At 46.8% G+C, this 18,080-nt stretch overlaps 1 protein-coding gene across 3 annotated transcripts in view; it reads left to right on the plus strand.

Annotated features, from left to right (window-relative positions):
• Positions 1-18,080, plus strand: part of LOC135257716 (intermembrane lipid transfer protein VPS13B-like) — a 302,540-nt gene that overhangs the window by 205,534 nt on the left and 78,926 nt on the right. For all 3 annotated transcript variants that reach the window (XM_064340776.1, XM_064340785.1, XM_064340767.1), the window contains 3 exons: positions 5,366-5,569; positions 10,772-10,898; positions 11,890-12,033. In XM_064340776.1, the coding sequence (XP_064196846.1) occupies positions 5,366-5,569; positions 10,772-10,898; positions 11,890-12,033 (475 nt within the window). The remainder of the gene's footprint in view (positions 1-5,365; positions 5,570-10,771; positions 10,899-11,889; positions 12,034-18,080) is intronic.

Here is an 18,080-nt window from a genome sequence, read left to right on the forward strand (position 1 = left end):
TGGGTAATGAGATAACCCAGCCTAGAAACGTGTTGGCTTTAGGGCTCAACCCGCATTTGGAAGGAGCATCTTTAAAACCTGAGTCACTCAGGGGCTCTCGCTTTTAGGATTTTTCTGCTTTATTCTTATCCCAATTTTTGTTGGATTGCAGATTTAATGTGATTAAGTGTGGCTAGAAACCCACCAAATCAAAGGGCTGCCCTTGCATGGTTTCTCATTAGCAATGAAATCCCATAATCCAATGAGCGGGCGTGTAAAGTGTGTGAACCTCATGTGGCTGTGCATTTTGGACAGCATGTATGCTTTTTATGCTTTTTTTTTCATTGCTAGGCTTTAGCCACCAACTTTTGTACTTCTTCAGGAACAGCCTGTGAGGAAGGGGGTGGGGGCAGGGGTGGCGTCTGACGCTCACTGGTTACCCTTTGACTCGGTTTCGCTAAGTCATCTCACCCTATAAACGTTCATCTCCCATTGAGTTAGAGTGCTCTGCTCAGCGCACTAATCCCCTGCTCTAATTACTATAATTGCAGATGCAAATTAAGCATAATTGGATCTGACTGGGGCAATAAATCTTGCCGAAGTCGCTGCTCAGAAGTCAAAGAGCTGAGGCAATTTGTAGAGGACCACCACCGGGTTGGGTTCTTGACTTACTGAGTAAATCGCGAGTTTCATGAATCATGTTCTTACGGCAGCCCCCCCGTAGCTGTCCGGTGGAAGCTGGATGCAGCGTTAGCGCTCTCAGGGGATCGACGCCTGGCTGGAAATGCCGTGTTGGGAGTGCTGCAGAGGCCTGCTGTACCAGAGCAGCGCGCTGGTGGATCTGCGCTCTGCAACCGACGTCCCACGCTTGAGCCAATAAAAAGAAAGCATTATCGCAGCATGTTGAATGCTGGCTAGCGTTTTAGCTGTCACATCTTAAATGGCCTGTCTTTGCTGCATTTCACGTAGGGCTTTGAAATGGTGTATTGTGCTACTGCACTAATTCGCAGTGCAGTGGTGCTCCTCATGGTTTGATTAGGCATAGGGCTCCCTATGGAGGGAGGGGCTGCCCTCAGTGGACTGTTCCCCACCTCACTGCACAGTAAAAACTTCTCTGGTGGATTGGCTGCCTGCAGTCTTCCTGTGTCAGGTGGGCGATCCCCGCATTCAAACAGAGCAGCAGGCTGCGTGCGTTTTGGAGCACACACGTGGTAGTTTATACGCCCTTCCAGACTGACAGAAGACGGTACAGTGATGGGATGGGCCTAAAGTGAAGATTGGGCTTTCCAAAACTGGAGAACAAGGAAAAACAAGAATAAAAAGGTGTTTTTAACAAAAAAATTAAACAGTTATACTGCATGGCGGAACAACTGCAGAGCAGATGTCCCTTCTGGATATTCTCCTGTGGCCAATGTGTGACTTCCCTTGTTGAACCTACAGAGGGAAGAATTCGCTGCAGCAGTTTAAGTGTACAGGAAAAACTTCTTGCCCTGTTGACTAACTATAAACACACTTACAACATAGCAGAAGGTATTTTCAGCATGTATAAATGTAAGTATATCCTCTTTATTGAAAATATACAGCACTCTTCGTGGTGTTGGTGGACAAAGAACATGTCACGCTTGTGGGGAATGACACGACTGTGCGAGGGTTTAACGAGGGTTTAATGTGACTTAACTAATTCAAACTAACTTCGAAATTAAATTTCCACTCCGTGTGTATACGTTTCGCGGGCCGAGAGGCACACTTCGTAGCGGGCCGTGTGTTACCAGACGTGTATTGCGTTTGATTGCTAGGGGAAACGGAGGGAGATGTGGGCCCAGGGTGCAGGTTCAGGTTTGCTGGTTAGGGTGACGAGATCCAGAAGCTACCGGGCTGGTGTTACCCCGATGCTTCCTGCCTCCGTGGCCCCCGGGGGCCCGGTACCGGGGTTATTACGCACGGCCCGCCGGCCCCCAGCTGGGCGGTGGAGCGACGGCGCCCCTGCGCTGAGCCTGCGCGGTTATTTATATTTTTATTACAGGCGACATAGCTCAGAGGAAGACGATGTTGCCGTAACGCCTGGGCATGCGAAGTGTCCTGACAGACACTAACCACCCTATGCTCTGGCATGAGACATGCTAGCGCTTGAAAGCGTATTAATCGTCCATTACTTTACTTGATCCTGAACCACGGTTAACCCCGCAGACCTGACTGTGTGGAAAGGCCCTCACGTTTCTCTCTCTCTCTCTGGCTTCGTGCTGGATGTTTGCTGGGCATAGTTGAAAGATTACCGGGAGGTAATCTGTACCGGGAGGTGTTTCGCCAGTAGCCCCACCTACAGGCCACTCTGAGGGGAGGCGGCTCCTTGTGTTATGTACTTTTCCGTTTTTTTTATTTTCACGTTATATAATCCAGCTGTACAGCTTTGTGTATGATTAGTTTGTGATATGATGATATAAAATGAGCTAGCAGTGAGCCCACCCTCCCCTTAAAGGGACTGCGTGCCCAGTTGGGGTCCAGGATGTTCCAGCAGCACGTGGTAGTCAGGTGATTTACCCGGCACTCCATGTAGCCAGCCTGCGTGAATCAGAAGTGGATTGCAGGGACATGGAAACCTCCAGTGCATTTTGTTTCCAAAAAAAAAGGAATATTGTGTATGAAAAGCATACAGTTTATTCACACTTAACAGAGTCATCTTATTTGATTTCCACAGATACACAGGGAAAAAAAACAGAATTCAAAAATATCAAGCAAACTAGTTATTAAACTGGAGGCTTCACTAATTAGGTGTTGGTAAAAATGAAAAAAATTAGTAGCCATATTTCCAAAGTGCTGGGCTTTAAGTGCTGTTATCTCTGATGTGGCCTGTCTATATTTATTATCATGTTTAATCTGTATACCTTGTGCACCCACATATCCAATCTAGAAAATAAGCTTGCAGCAAAAATAAATTAGTCTAAAACGCAGGCCTCTAATTTCAGGTCTGATGTGAAATCCGTTCTTTGGTTTTTAGGAGTTAAATTTGGGCTTTAAACCGTATCAAGAAAGAAATGTTCGGGCAAAAAAATAGCTCCGCTGCCACGAGACAGAAGGTTCTTACTGCCTCGCTTTTGATCCGCCTTTATAAATAGCAGAATTTTGTCGTAAAAAATAATGTTTTTGTGGTCTTTTCCTGCAATTAAAAAAAGGTTTGGCTCAAGAACAAGGGCCGAGCCAGCTTCTCATGTTGAAGCTTCTCGTTCTTCATCTGAACACACGTGTCATTTATTGCTCATTCTTTCTTTAATGTATATTTTCTGTATTACACACACACGCACAGAGAGAGAGAGAGAGAGAGAGAGAGGGAGAGAGAGGCTGTGATCCACCTGCTATTTTTGTTTTTATTTCAGATTTACAGGTTTGTGTGTGTTTGAGCGTGTGCATGTGCGTCTGCGTGTGTCCCAGGTATTTTCATTTCTTTAAGCCTAGCAGTGCGGTCTTAACCTCACCAATCATGTCAGACTTCAGTGTTTCTCCCTGTACATACAAGAAAATCCTATAACTTCATTTATTACTGCACCCCAAAGGGAACTTAAATTTTTCAGAAATGAGGCTCATGCAATTTACTAAAACTAACTAAGTCAGTGCATTTATACTGCCTTTATAATGTTGATTAATGTTTATCTATTTGTGATTAGGGCACCTCCCTTGAAATTGTTAAAAAGAATACCAATAAAAATAAATTGACGGAGATAAAGAGGTCATTAAGATGCGATATTACTGTGGCACATAAAATTTCATACGCATGTTTATTAAAACTAACATTGTTAATTCAATCAAAAAAATTCGAGTCAGGCCCCAGCCATCGACAGAGAAATGGGTGGGAAGAGGGGAGGCCTCCACAACCTGATTAAAGATCTGTTGATGCTGTTTATATGTCAGCAAAGCCTGTTAAAGGCACCTCTGATCTCCAATGCTTATTGCTTTAGTAGCTAGAGTTATTATCATAACATTTCTGTTTGGTAATGACTTTCCTCCATGTTACTAAACAAAGAAATTGTATATGAAAATTGCCATCGACATCGCCGAAACAAATAAAACTACTAGCGCTGTCACAACATCTGTTGCCGTTCTGAGCCCCATATTTACAGTGAGTAAGCTCTCATTCCAGTCCACCAACACAAATAAACATGCCATAACGGAGCGGGCCCTGACGTCACCCACAGATGTAGATTTCTGATTTCCGTCGCTCGCGCAAGTCAGCGGCGTCTTGCCTTTCGAAAGCGAAGTGAATGACATCATTGTTTAACCGAGTCGATCCCTCGGGGTGGCTCACTTGACTCGGGGAACGTTTCCCGCTCTGACGCGGCGCAGGCGCCTCGCTCGCCGCTCGCGTGCGGAGCGGCCACGCCCCTGTGTGCGGGAAGCGTGGGGAGCCCGGGCTACCGTGCTGTCCGGGAAAGCTAAACAGGCTTTGCCGCTAACGATAACTCGGTATAAATAATAACGTTTAAAAAGGCAAATTATTTCACCTGAGGGCCATGTTATTTATCTGCCCTGCGTGTTGCCAGGGTTTTTAATTCGGCCATAAATCACCCCGAAAGTGCGCTGCTGGATGGTGCGTAGTAGCCACAAACCGTGATTCTGAACTGTATCCGTGACACACTACCTGCACCGGTTACTAGGTTACTACCGTCGCCTCATGTCCTTCGATATTTTTGGGTTTTGCGAAGGCCGCTAACTGTTTCAGGGAGACAGAAAAACTGGCAGCAACTGTTTATCCAAACACGTGGAAAAGCCAAGCCGTGCTGTTGAGCCTCACACAAACTTGGTTAGCGTTGAGTTTGAGAAGCAGCTGCTTCCTCTTGGAGGCAGTTGATTGCGAGCTGCTTTGCTGTGCCTGTGGGACAGCTGCAGCTACTGGTCGCAATATAATCCGTACACCACAAATGCCGCGCTCACCGGGCGGAATGGCAGTCTCTCTGTGCCAGTGGCGTTGTCAAGGTGGCGCCTAGGCATTGACTGTTTCCCTGAGCGACAGTGACCTGACCTAATGGGGCTTCAGCTAGCCCCAGGGGCATCTCGCATGTGAGAAAAGTGGCACGTATAATGTCACATGGTGCGACTGCGTCCGGGTGGCATTGCGCGACGCTGGGGAAATGCTTTCGGGAAGGCTTGCTGGAGGACGTAGGCAATGGAAGCCATCACAGAAATGAACAAAAAAATCCATCGTTTCCATGAAAACATCTGAATATGTCATTGTATTGGTATTGCAATTCCCATGACTTTGTGTGTGGTCCATGTTTAAAATCATAATGCATGCAGTTTTAGATGTTGGCTGCTGAAGGTGGCCAAATAATTGTGTGCGTTGATTGAGACCTTCTTGGCTGAAGGCGGCGTCTTTCCCCTCTCCCCTCTCTCCCAGGCGTGCCCTTAACCTGGGAATCCTGCGGGACCCTGGCTCCGAGGTGGAGGACCGGCAGTACCAGCTGGACCTGCAGTCCATCAACATCGGCACCGCCCAATGGGAGCAGCTGAAGCCGGACAAGGAGGCGGCCAAGGTGGGCGGGCTGGCCGAGAGCGAGCGCAACTCCCAGAACCCCGCGCTGGAGTGGAACATGGCCAGCAGGTACTGTACTGCTCATCGACCGCCAGCCAAGATCAAGGGGGTCTACCACTGCTGAACAATGCCAGCGGGGACATGTACTCTGTGTTTGAGGTCTCGTGTTTTTCTTTTGTGTATGGTTGTTTTCATATTGGAAGCCTAAGAGTGAAGGAAAATGTGTGTTGTATGTGCGGTGGACAGTGAAGATTTTATTTCATTCTGTCCACTGTGTGGGACAGATGGAGGACAGCAGACAGCAGGACTGGGTTCCACTACGGGGGCTTTCATCATGCACTTAACATTCACTGTAAAAAAAAACTCCAGAGAGTCATTCAGTAATTACAGTTAAAACATTTGAAATCAGCGTTAAAATATTGAGCGCTCCAACACCTTGGCAAGGCACCCGCCCGCCTGCCCAAGTGAAGTTAGTTGCCTGTTTTCCACCTCGTGCATTTCATGAGCTAATCCCCTTGTTGCTGTTAGTCACATTCTCCAAGAGTCAACCATGGGACACACTTGTAATCATTCAGCTAATTCCTTTTCAAACAGCTTCGCTTCAGAATATCATAATTACAAACCCTGTCATTTTTATGGACCCAGGAGCTAAAACAAGCACAGGCTTAACGGTCTGTTTGGCTTGAGACCCCATTTTTTCCCTTTTTTTCTGGTCATGTTTTGAAAAGGAGTGGACCCAAAAATCACAGAGACAAGAATTCCAGATCTGTTCCCCCATCGACTAAAAATAACCTTGGAAAAATGCAAAGCAACAGCAAAAGCCACCCGGGCCCTATTGATCCTAAGCATGCTCAGGTCACCCAGTGATTCAAAAGAGCAAAGCTAGACCTTCCCCTTTCCTCCACACGCACACACCTGCCCATACACGCCCTGGGAGTCATGCCTGTCACACGGACACATGGGGACCTCCTGCAAGCCTTCAGGATCGAAGCTTTATTATCACGAGGAGTTCTGTCTTGTTGAGTCCCCCTTTTTCCCCGCTCCCCAGCAGCTTTGGCCGCACTGCAAAGATTTCCTGTTTTTGACTGGCTGCAGCCATCGCAGCGAGGGACGATCGTAAAGCCTGCCTGCGTGTAGCAAGTGCTGCTTTACGCGCTCGTAAAAAAGCTCCTGCCATCCAGGATCCAGCCCCAATAAACAATACGCTCAGACGTTGCTTTTTCAGACGGAGCCGTGCTGCAGAATCGGGCTATTTGAGAAGCGCACCGATTTGGGGCGGAGGGGGGCAAAGCTGTAGCTCAACTCGCGTCACATCAGTGAATTCCCCACTGCCCATCTGGGACTTAAGTGCTAGGCAGTGCATAAATTTCATTGGGGGTGAGAGTGGGTCAAGTGAGTGGCAGGAGACGATGGGTGGTCTTTATCTGGTTGCCAGGAAACGAAAGGCTGGTTTTCTGCGCCGGAAGCAATGTTTTGACATCACAGTCCCGGTTTGACAGCCAGCGGAATACTTGGGTGTAGCTTTTTAGTTTGTTAGTTAAAATAATGAGGAATGCCTGCAGTCACATCCAGTTTTATTTCTCGTAAAGTAAGTGCCAGAGTGCTGATATATAATATCGAGAGGCGATCACTAACCTCACAGCTAGCATTGATTAATTAATTACATAAACTTAAAGGCCTTATAACCAGTGTTACTGTTCATGCTTTCCGGGATTCAACTTGAAAAAGAATTAGTTGTCTGACAAACTTTCCATAACTTGCTAGTGTCTGTTAGCTTAGCATGACTTCATTGTGCAAAAGGAGCTACACAGTGACAGTAGCAAACAAGTTATTCCTACTTCTATACCATTTGTTTTTCTATAACTAATTCTATAACTATTTTTCCTACAAAAATCTTAGTTTTAAATCTTTTGTAGTGGTTGAAAGCAAACTAACCTTCTAATCCATCCCAAAAATCCAGTCTGAGATGTCTGGATGCTGTTGTAGCATTGCTGTGGCATATGCGGTGGTAAAACTTGAATTTCAGTGGCACGAGTCATCCCACTGTTGCCACCCAGCTTCACGCTCAGTCGATCATTGCACATTCAAAGGGAAGACTTCTGGTTTTTCTCCCGCTATTCTTCATTGCTGACTGAACTCGGCTTACCGCCATCAGTGTGTCGCCGCTGCTCATTTCAAGTACTGAATGAAAGCTCCGCCCCCCCAGGCGAGGTAATACTAATCCTCACTATTAGTATGAGTGGGGCTTGGGTGACCATTCTCAATAACCCCATTGTTCTTAATAAATCCCCTCACAAGTCAACGTGTAGTGGATTCAGCTCAGTTAACTACAGGGGAAGTAGTCTTTGTGTGGTCGGCCCAAAGTGCTCTACACTTGTTAAGATGCTTATGGAACTCACGCACTTTGCTTTTGTGTGTCATAATTTATCAACACCAGTAGCTTTTGTGCCCCCCCCCCCCATTGGGTATGACAAGCAAGGACTTGGAGGCACAGCAGGAAAAAATGATTGCAGTGTATTTCAGGCCTCTGTTTCTATAATTAAACGGGTGATTTTGGGCATTGCAGCGTGTGAAGCTGTCAAGTTTGTGACGCTGTTTGTCCATAGCCCAGCACACGAAGCTTAATACAGAGTGACGTTGCGACTCTGTAGTTCTCTCCTCGCTTTTTGCCATGGTCTCCTCTTTTCGAGCTGTGGAACGCTGGCACGCTCACCGCCTGGCTTCTAATTCCAGTAGTCGTGGACCCTCCCGTCGAGCTCAGTGTGTTTCCTGAGGTTTAGTGAGGAAATTCCGCCCACGGCAGCTCGCTGACAGAATCTGTCCGCGTGACGGCGCGGGAGTCCAGCGCCGAGACACGCCGTTTGGGAGCTCTGGACCTCTCCACCTTCCTTTAGCAGCCACAAACTTCCCTCCTCCGTCTGTGAGGTGCGGATGCTTCATAGAAACGAAACATCACCCCCACCTGACCCAGATTCCAGGCTTGGCTCTTCTCCCTTCAGGACAGGCACACAGACCACCCCAAGTGCTTTTGGGAAACATAGCTTCACACATCCATTGATGCCACCCGTGTCTGGAAGTGGGACACAGTTTTTTTTTTCTCATGTATATAAATATTACAAAAGCCAGATGGTGAGAGAATTAGATATGGCCTTTCTCTCTCAGAAAAACCACCTGGGGTTTGATTTCAACTCTTGTGAAGGGAGTGGGGGCTTACTGGCGAAGATCCCTGGGGGGGCATTGGTCATGTACATTTGTGTAGACGAACATGATATGATACTGGCATTCATTAAACACCATTCTCCGGGCCACCTAGAAACGCAGCTTTTTCTAATCCTGTGCCGACTATAAATATTAGAAGCTATGCCATTTGATTGTTTTAATAGCAGCAGATGTGGCAATTAACACCACCTTATAAAGCCCTCTTGTATATTTGTTTTACTGCCTACTAATGTTCCCACAAATATAACTTGATTGTGGGAATGAACATTAGCAAAATGGGGAAAGTTTATATTTTAAGGTCTTAGTTTGGTCTAGTGTATACAATTAGGGTGTGTTCCCAATAGAGATTTGTCAAATAACTCCTCATGACCGTTCCAGTCCTGGAGCTGAGACATCTTTGAGGGGGGGTTTGAAAATGCCCCTTACGGAAATATTTCACAGGTTGGGTCTAGAGAGCACACACAGATTTTGAAGACTGCATTTTGAGAACAGTTTGATCGAGCTGATTTGATTTGAACAGCCAGTTAAAGCAAATGTGTGCCGCTCTTTGGCTGGGCCAAATCAGCTCTCAGGCTTTGAGAGTGGTTGAGAGTTGACGTGTGTTGAGTTTGCATCATGAAGAAACAGGAAAGAGAAATGCATTTCAAACTCTGCATAAGTGAATAAAAAATGGATAAATCCTCCGAAAGTTCACTTGTTTAACTTGGTTGATAACTGAAATTCATGAGTGGGATACAGTTGGCAAATACACACACACACAAATACACACACACATACATGCGCACACAGACTCACAGTTCTCATGGCATGTGCATGCATTCCTGTGGTGCTGATTGTTAACAATCTGAAAGTGCATTTAGATGATGAACCCATGACTTTAAGTGGTTTAAGCCACTTGCATTTTAGCACTTGCTAAAAATAAATTTTGATAGCAAAAAAAAGCCATTCTCAATTAAAAATGAACATTCTGTTTGTGTATCCCACCGTGAAATACATTTCCTAGTAGAAAGCATAGGAAGAATGCATTATATGTTTAGACAGTAGCAAGAGAGGGGTATTGTTCAAGCTATGAAAATGAAAGAAAGACATTTGGAAACTGTTTGAAAACTGATTCTATTAGTTCATATGGAATGATTGCAAAATAGTAAAATATGTTATCTTAAGTCACGTTCAGCTAAAAGTAGAAATCAAGAACGAGATTAGAAAATGCAATGCTAATATGAACTAGCTAGCATTATTAGCTGATTGAGCAATCCAATAGACTAGCTGGATTGCGCCAAGCTACACCCTATGGCCAAAAGTATGTGGGCACCGGACATCTACCCTAACATCTCATTCAAAGTTATGGGCGTTAATGTGGAGTTGGTCCACCCTTTGCTGCTGTAACAATATTCACTCTTATGGGAAGGCTTTATACTAGATTTTGGATTGCTGCAGGGATTTGCTTCCATTCAGCCTAAAGTGCATTAGCGAGGTTTGGAATTGGCTGATTTGGCCTTGCTCACAGTTGGCTTTCCAATTTATCCCAAAGGTGTTGGATTTATTTAATCTAATCATAAATATCTTCTTTAGTCATTTTAGGTGCATGTCACAAAGAAATCTGCTAGGCAGCTAAGGCGTGTTTGGATAGTTGTTTGTTTGAATTTTAGAGTCACTTTTGAAGGCAACAGGTTCTAACATAACATCATTGACACGTTTGGTAACAACTTTTTTTGGGAAGACACTGCTGTAACTTGTTTGTTGATTGGAAGGATTGGAGTTTTAAAGTGGCAGTAGGGTGCAGAAAAGAAAACAGTAGACAAATACTGATAGATTTGATATTTTATGTACTGCCGGTGGCTTTTTGGTTTAATATGTTTCCTGCATTATTGTCTGACACTGAAAAACATATGCACTGCATGCGAATGTCTGATTTGACTGGAAATTGAATAAACGAAAGGGTGTTCTCTGACTTCTGTGATTGATAGGCTTGTAAAGTCAGAGTTGCTCAGCCTACCTGCTGTGTGCCAGTTCACCTTCTGTTGAAAGTAAAAGGCGTCTCTCTCCACTTAGCATCAGGCGGCACCCGGAGAGACGGGCCATCCTCACCCCCATCCTGACCGACTTCTCCGTGCGCGTGACTGCCGCGCCCGCCATCATCTTCAGCAAGCCGGTTTCCCCCGACAACGCCCAGGTGGAGGTGAGCGAAGCCGTCGCCCAGCACGGTGACCACATCTTCGTGAGCGGCTCTTCTGTCAGAGTGCGCTGATTTACCCCAGATTCATCCCAGATCTCAGATTCACGGTCTTTTGTTTGTCCGTATGTCAGGCTTGAGTATAACACTTGTGCATCCATGCTATAGAGAGCTATGCCAAGGCAGTTGAGTCACTGTGTTTAATAAACATTGACATGGTGATGATTTGAGACATAAAAAACTGTTGTTTAGTTAAATGTCAGAGTTGAATCAATAATACTTTTTTATTTATTTATTTTTTTTAATCATCATATTTCAATTTTTGGTGACTTTCAAAAGAACACTGCTTAGTATCCACAAGATTGGTATGCAGTGCACGTAGTGTGTGCGTGTGTGTTTGTGTGTGTGTGTGTGCAAAGATGAAAGCTGCACTTTCCTCTCCATTGCCATTTTCCTTCTTAGATTACAACCACATATACTGTACCACCACCACAGTAAACATTTCTGTCCATTTAATTTATAAAACAGATTTATGAGCAACAGAGATTTTTCCTTTCTTGATCAGTCCATTGCCATTGCTGTGCGTGTTAGTAATGTTTTTACAGGTTTCTCCAAGCCTCATACGTCCGTGCAACCTCCCGCTATGACAATATGTAACAGCTAATTCATTCTGCACAGGGAGACATGATGGCATTTGCGATTTGTAACTTGTAAGTGATGGAGAAGTTCCAAGGCAGTGACAACAACAACAAAAACAGGGGAGGGAGGAGGGGAGGGAGTGACCCAGACAAAAATAAAGTCAAATTAAATAAACGTTCCTACCCAGCTGTGAATAAGGGGACCACCTCGTATGTTGTGAACTAATGGGCCTAGGGGGCCTCCAGGACTGACAGCTGTTGGGTCCCGCGGGAGCGATGTCCCTTGGCCGGGCTCGGGCAGATGACGGGCGGGTTCCCAGCCGAGGCCCTGGCGCTCACAGCCCAACGTCTCTCCGCAGGAGGTCGTGGTGTGCGGCCATTCCCTGGAAGTGAACATGACCACAAGCCTGGACTTCTTCCTCAGCGTGGCCCAAGTTCAGCTCCTGCAGCAGCTCCTGCAGGCCAACATGGTGGGGAGTGAGGGCCCCGAAACAGCTACTGAGGTAAGAGGGGGGAGGAAATCCAATGGGGGCCGGAGGGGGTTACATACTCCATATGACCACTTTATAGCCCCATCAACCTCACAAACCCGGAATTTCTTCATGGAAGAGTTCTCCTGTCCCCAAAGCTACATCCCCCCTTTCGGGGAGCAGAGTTAAATATTTACTCGTGTGTAGTAACACAGTTCTCTTAATCTCGCTTCAGTTTATCGTCCTGGGCTGCAGCTTTCAGAGTATCTCCTATTGTTTACAGAGAGGGGAGATTGGCGCCGTGTGCTCTGTCTGTCGGGTTAATAAAGCTTTCTAATGGAACACAATATAAAAATATTTACCAGCTGTTGTGCATGCGACGCGCTCCGAGGAGGAAGGGGAAACGAATGAAGATAACACGCTGCGGTTTCTGGTGCCGTTTCCAGAGGGGTGGTCAACACGGGGTGGGGGGGATGGGGGGGGGGGGGGTTGTTGGAGGCTGTGCTGTGCGGACAGTATGAAAGATGTCTGTGAAACCCCTGGGATATCACAGTACTGGAGTGAGTTAAGCTGTGTTGTTTTGGCTATTAGGAGAAGGGTTGTTGCAGCCAATCGGAGCGCCAGCACACTGCTGCAATGCTCTCATGGGGTTTATTAATCTATGATATTAATCTGTGATGTTTGACCCGTTTAACCTTTGTTAGAAAAAACGTGATGTACACTGGCATAAACAGACAGTAGGTGATGCATCATACAGTGATTATTGAAATGGACTCTGATTTTGTACATTGGAATGTTAGCCCATCTCATTAATCCCAGAAGTAAGTGTAGTTTACTTGAGAAGTCCAAGGAAGCAGAGTCTACTTTATGTTTTTACTTCTGCAGCACTACAGATGGGACTGGTCTTCTCACACAGAACTGAACACACACACTCACACACATGCACGCACGTACACACATAAACACACACACCTACCGTGTCCTCACAGGTACGCTGCTCATTATAAGTCATTTTCACGCACTTGAACATTTCCCCACATTTTCCATACAACACACATTTAGAGAAGACACGCGGTTATGCCGAAGATCATTCTCACTAACAGAAACGTAGTGATGCACAAAAACATTTACTTCACACAGAAATGTTCACTCCACACGTAAAATCGCAAACTTACTTACCCCGTACTACAAATCACACACAGTAGTACACATATTTGAAGTTCAAACATTGTTTTACCCCTCTCTGTAAACCTCACACACAAGTATATTTCGGGCAGTGTAGACAAGGTCCTGGATGATGTGCTTCTTGTCCAGCACGTCGCTGCATTTGTGAGGTCAGCCTCTGTACCAAAATCAACAGCATAACACCGGTGGGAATAAAGCAAGCCTGTGTGTGTCACATTCAATTTCTAAAGCAAACATTTTTATTAGCATTGTTTTTGTAGCGTTGGAAATAAATATGTTTTTTTAAGGGCACGGGTAGACAGTCATTTTTCAGGAGGTGCCTTGCATCTGGTTCTTATTTGAGGGAGATCTCGGAGCCCTCACCCCTTGCTTGTAATGATTCATCGTTTTGCCTCTGTTATGGGCCCGGGTTTAAGAGGTTGCTACCCAGAGTTCACCTGGGTTCAGGACATGATATTTAGCAGTTCTTCTGCTGGCCCCCCTCTCTAATCAATTTGGTGCAAGGCTGAGAGCAGGGAGGTCAGTGTGGCCTCCACGAACGCAGCTGCCACACTCAGCCCAGAGCCATTGCTCGTGCAGGAGGGCCCTCTAGTGGCTGGAGAAAGCACTGCACGGAAAGGCTGCTGTCTTCCCAAACAGCTTTTTCAAAAAGCTGGTAATGCACAGGGCTGTTAAATTCAGTGAACTGTTTCTGGATTTGTCTCCAGGGCATTCTGCACATGCTCATTAAAGTGTACAACATGATTGCATTTGTTATTTTAACAATAACGTGTCAGGAGAACGAGAAGCATGGTTATTACATGTGTGTTATTATGTTGTAAATGATTAAGATGTGCATTTACATGACATGTTGTTTAACAGCGTAATTACAATGTGGTGATACAATGAGAGGCTTATCACACAGTTCTCCTGTCCCTGCAGTATTCATTCATTTATTATGTAGAAATGGCTGTCCGGATTCTTTCCGGTGTTGCTTGCTGCATTCATCAAAAAGAGTGTTGCTCCTTCCTGTTTGAGGGCTATGGCTGTCAAGTCTCTTAAAGGCTGGGTATTGATTTCAAAAGGGCCTGGACAGCTGTGTTTTATTGTGTACACTAATGATTTTGTTTTTAAGGGCTCGGGCCTGGAGGTGACATTGACAGGCGCTGTACACTTCAGTGTCATATCTGTGACTTCAGCAGTTCTTGGTCTGTGAGTCGTGCGTTGTACATTAAAGAGGCAAGTCCACGCCACACAAGCAGGGCAGCCATCACACTGCGCCCTCCCAGAGAGATTGGGCTCCTGCCCCTCTCTCCCAGTGTACACGGGGCCAACTATCTCACTCACGACAAGGGGACCGGCTGTCCTTTTCTGTCTCAGGGATTTCAGATGGAAAGCCAGCCAATTCTCACTGCTCAACTTTTACTTTTCCATTTTGTGGACTCTGCTGGTGTAGCTTTTGAGAATTATCGATTTAACCATCTGCAAGTGAGGGTCCAACAGCGGCACTCCTAAACTTCTGTGGTCCGTTCAGTGCAAAGTCTGCCATTGAAAAGCCTAAAGTGAGTTGCCTTGCTTGTCTCTGCGTGTTCACGCTAGCTGAGAATCGGCTGGTTTCAGGTCCCAGGAAATGAGATACAGTTTTCCCCCAGACTATTCCGCGTCAAGCGGTTTGTGACCCGACGTGGTTTCTCTTTGTCTCAGCAGAGATTAGTTGTCGATTTATCCCCCCTTTGAAATACGGCAGAGCGATGAATGGTAACTTCACTGCACAGGGGAAAACGCGTAACCTCAGCGCATAAAACCACAGACTATAAATAGCCCGTGCAGTATCTCTGTGCTCTGTCATCATTACTGTTCCAGTACACCCCCCTGCGATTTGCACATGGTCTCCACATTTGTAATGTAGCGTTCCTTCGTTTGAAGTCCCCGGCTTTCATTTCCAAGCCAATAGAGCTGTTCTGTGACTGAGCAACTGAGAGGTGAGCTTGGAGCAGTGGTTGCGAACAAGGTGGAGGGAGTCACAGGTGATTCCAGGAAGAGAAGGCGAGGGTTTTTGCCGGGCCGGCTTAATGCCTGCCGGTCCCGTCCCTGCGAGGCACCCTCTCCTCTGCCCCTGTTTGCCATCTCGCTGGCATCCGCTCTGTGGCCACTTTGTAGTGGAAACTCGGGCTTGGCACCGCCATGGCGATGCCCGCCAGCAGTGGCCACAGCAGCATCCGTCCAGAGGGCTTAAAAAAATGTCAGCCAAACGTCCGGGAAAGACGGCTGGGAGAAAGAAAAGGAGATACCAACATCGTGGGTGTCCCCGGCCCCACATCAGGAGCCCAAAAAAACGGGAGCGCTCGCGAGGCCTCCTGCAGCGGGGATAAATCACCGGCGGCACTGGGGAAGTCCCCGTCTCCACGCCGCATCACGTCCTGCGCTAACTGCATTAGCAGGGCTCCCTTCGCTCGACAGCGCGCCAGCGCCACGGACCCTGACCGCGCGCCGGAGAGAGGAGCCAGACACGCGGAGGAACTTGTGAATCACTGCGCTGAAGAATAAACACTCGCACAGCTCCTCCGTCCCCGTCCCGCTGCTTCCCCCCGCGGGGCCTGGCACCCCCGGCGCTTTCGGGAAAACACCGTGTCTTCCAGAGCTGGCTCTCCTTCAGGGGGTGTTCCACCTCTGCTGCAGATTTAAGATGACATTGGGGAGATTATGGTATTACCTCCTCGCGGTGTTCCGCGCGCGCCCGGCGAGCGGAGCGTGGTTCCGTCTCGTGCGAGATTGATTAGTCGGGCTTAGGCTGAAAAACGACTTCTGAAATCAGCATGTTCTGATGTAAAAGAACATCCATATTGCACATGCGAGACATTTTGTTAGTTTTTGATTTGCTGTGATTTCATGACTGGATAGCAGGGGATGAAGCTGCAGTCTGTATCCATGTGAGGTGCACAGTGTAGCTAATCCGTATGTCATCCACACTGAAAGCAGCACCTTAGCCTAGAAGCTGTTAATACAGCCACAAGCATCCCACTTGTCAATGCAGTAGTTCAGCAAAAGGGATTGCAGCCGGATTGTATTTTACCGAATCAAACATATATTTGAAATACAGATGTATGAGGGGCTTCCCTGCCCAGATGCTTATGCATGCAGAATCAGGCTGTCCCGTTGGGGTCACGGTCAAAGCTCTCTGGACCCGTTCAGGATGGAGGGTTCAGGGTTCGGTCCTCCAGCACGCCACGCCAAGGGTTGGGAGGTTAGCACCACTGTAGGGAAGCCAGACAGTGCTGCTTACGCTGCCTGGAGCGAGCGCAGCAGTGTTTGTTTAAGGACATGGAGAAATTCCGAGTGTTGTCTGTAAATCCGAGAGATTGCCTCCGTGAAACAGGAGGTCGGGACCGAATAACCGCTCCCCGTTAACCTTCTCTGAGAGCCGTATCGCTTTCAGGGCCTGGAAAACAAAGAATCCCCCCCTCCCCAATCCAGGTCGCCTTTATTTTCATTCTCCATGTTGCTGTAGTGAGCAATAACAAATATGGCTCCCCATGAGTCCCTCTCGCTTTACATTTGGCTGCCCAACATCTGCTAAGCATGCGCATTGCCTCAGCTTATCTTAAACATACATATTTTCATAGCGAGTGTCCATCTAGCTCTCCCCGTTGTTATGAAACCGTATCTTTTCACAAGGAGTTTAGTGACCCCTCGTACGTGAATCAGCTGCTAATTGACAGGCAGTCAAAACAGTTCACCCCCCACCCCACCCCAGGGCCGAGCGGTTGCCCCTCTTCGCCCCCTCACCCCTAGACCGTCTCGAAGAACAACCGTGGCACATTTTTAAATTCACCCTGGAAACCCAATATATTTGAGATCAGTAGCAGCTGAATCGCTCGCTCGTATCGGTTTGTCGAAATTGGCGTGAAACTCCAGATAAAATCAGAGAGTTGGAATTATATTAAAGGGGAACAAATGCGGTCTTTGAGGAGCGGCACCGGCCCTGGCGGTGACCCCGGGGATCGGGTTGCACCTGAGGTGAGGCGACAAGGTGCCCTCTCTTCCCCGGCTTCGAGGGGAAACGGGGTCACTCGCACAGGGGACCAGTAAAAGCAAGACGCAGTAGGTAAACACCTGTCAGACCAAAAACCGCTTCACTAAATGGCTCGTGTGATTGTTTGAAGTCTCTCCTCCACCTGTATAAGCAAGACTTTGTGATTACGTTTCAGTGTTTCAGTATTACGTATTGCGTTGATGGTTGCACTTATGTGATTGTACCTGCACCTATTGCTAGCTCTTGTGGTGTTTGCTTTCCATGTGCATTATGCTTTTTTGAGTCACTTTGGCTAAGAGTGTCTCACGAATGGCTAAATTGTAGAAACTGTAAGCTGTGCATTGACAGGTGAATGGATGCGGTGTGTTTATCTTGGCATTTTCCTCCTTAGGATTCAATCTGGCTGAATCCTGTGTTTCTGTTATAAGGCTCCACTGTGTACTGAGCTGTACAGTAGTTCTAACCGCCTTAAACCTAATTTACAATATGATCCAGTAATGACACAAAGTTCCTTCTTTTGACCATCATTTTGGCTGATCCTGGTTTTAGAGGAGTGTTCTTCTGTTGTGCGCATCAGGTTTCTTGGAATATACCGGAGAGTAATTACACTTTGCAATGATGTATATGGCTGTGTAACTGTACCCAAGCTGCGTAACGTCTTACTCTGGCAGCAGAATACATCTTCTGTATCACTGACTTAAAACCTCATGTTTCCCACAGCCTTACAGTCGTGCACTTGTGATTGGGCCATTGCCACTGCATGTACCCTAAGCCTCTTTGTCGACGTACCCGTAACTGGAATAATGTTTTCGTTGCAGAATAGGTTTTGCCTCATTTTCCTTGCTGGCCCCACACCACTTCAGAGCTCACACGTCCATCATTA

The sequence above is a fragment of the Anguilla rostrata genome, chromosome 1, assembly GCF_018555375.3.
Source record: "Anguilla rostrata isolate EN2019 chromosome 1, ASM1855537v3, whole genome shotgun sequence".
Taxonomy (NCBI): domain Eukaryota; kingdom Metazoa; phylum Chordata; class Actinopteri; order Anguilliformes; family Anguillidae; genus Anguilla; species Anguilla rostrata.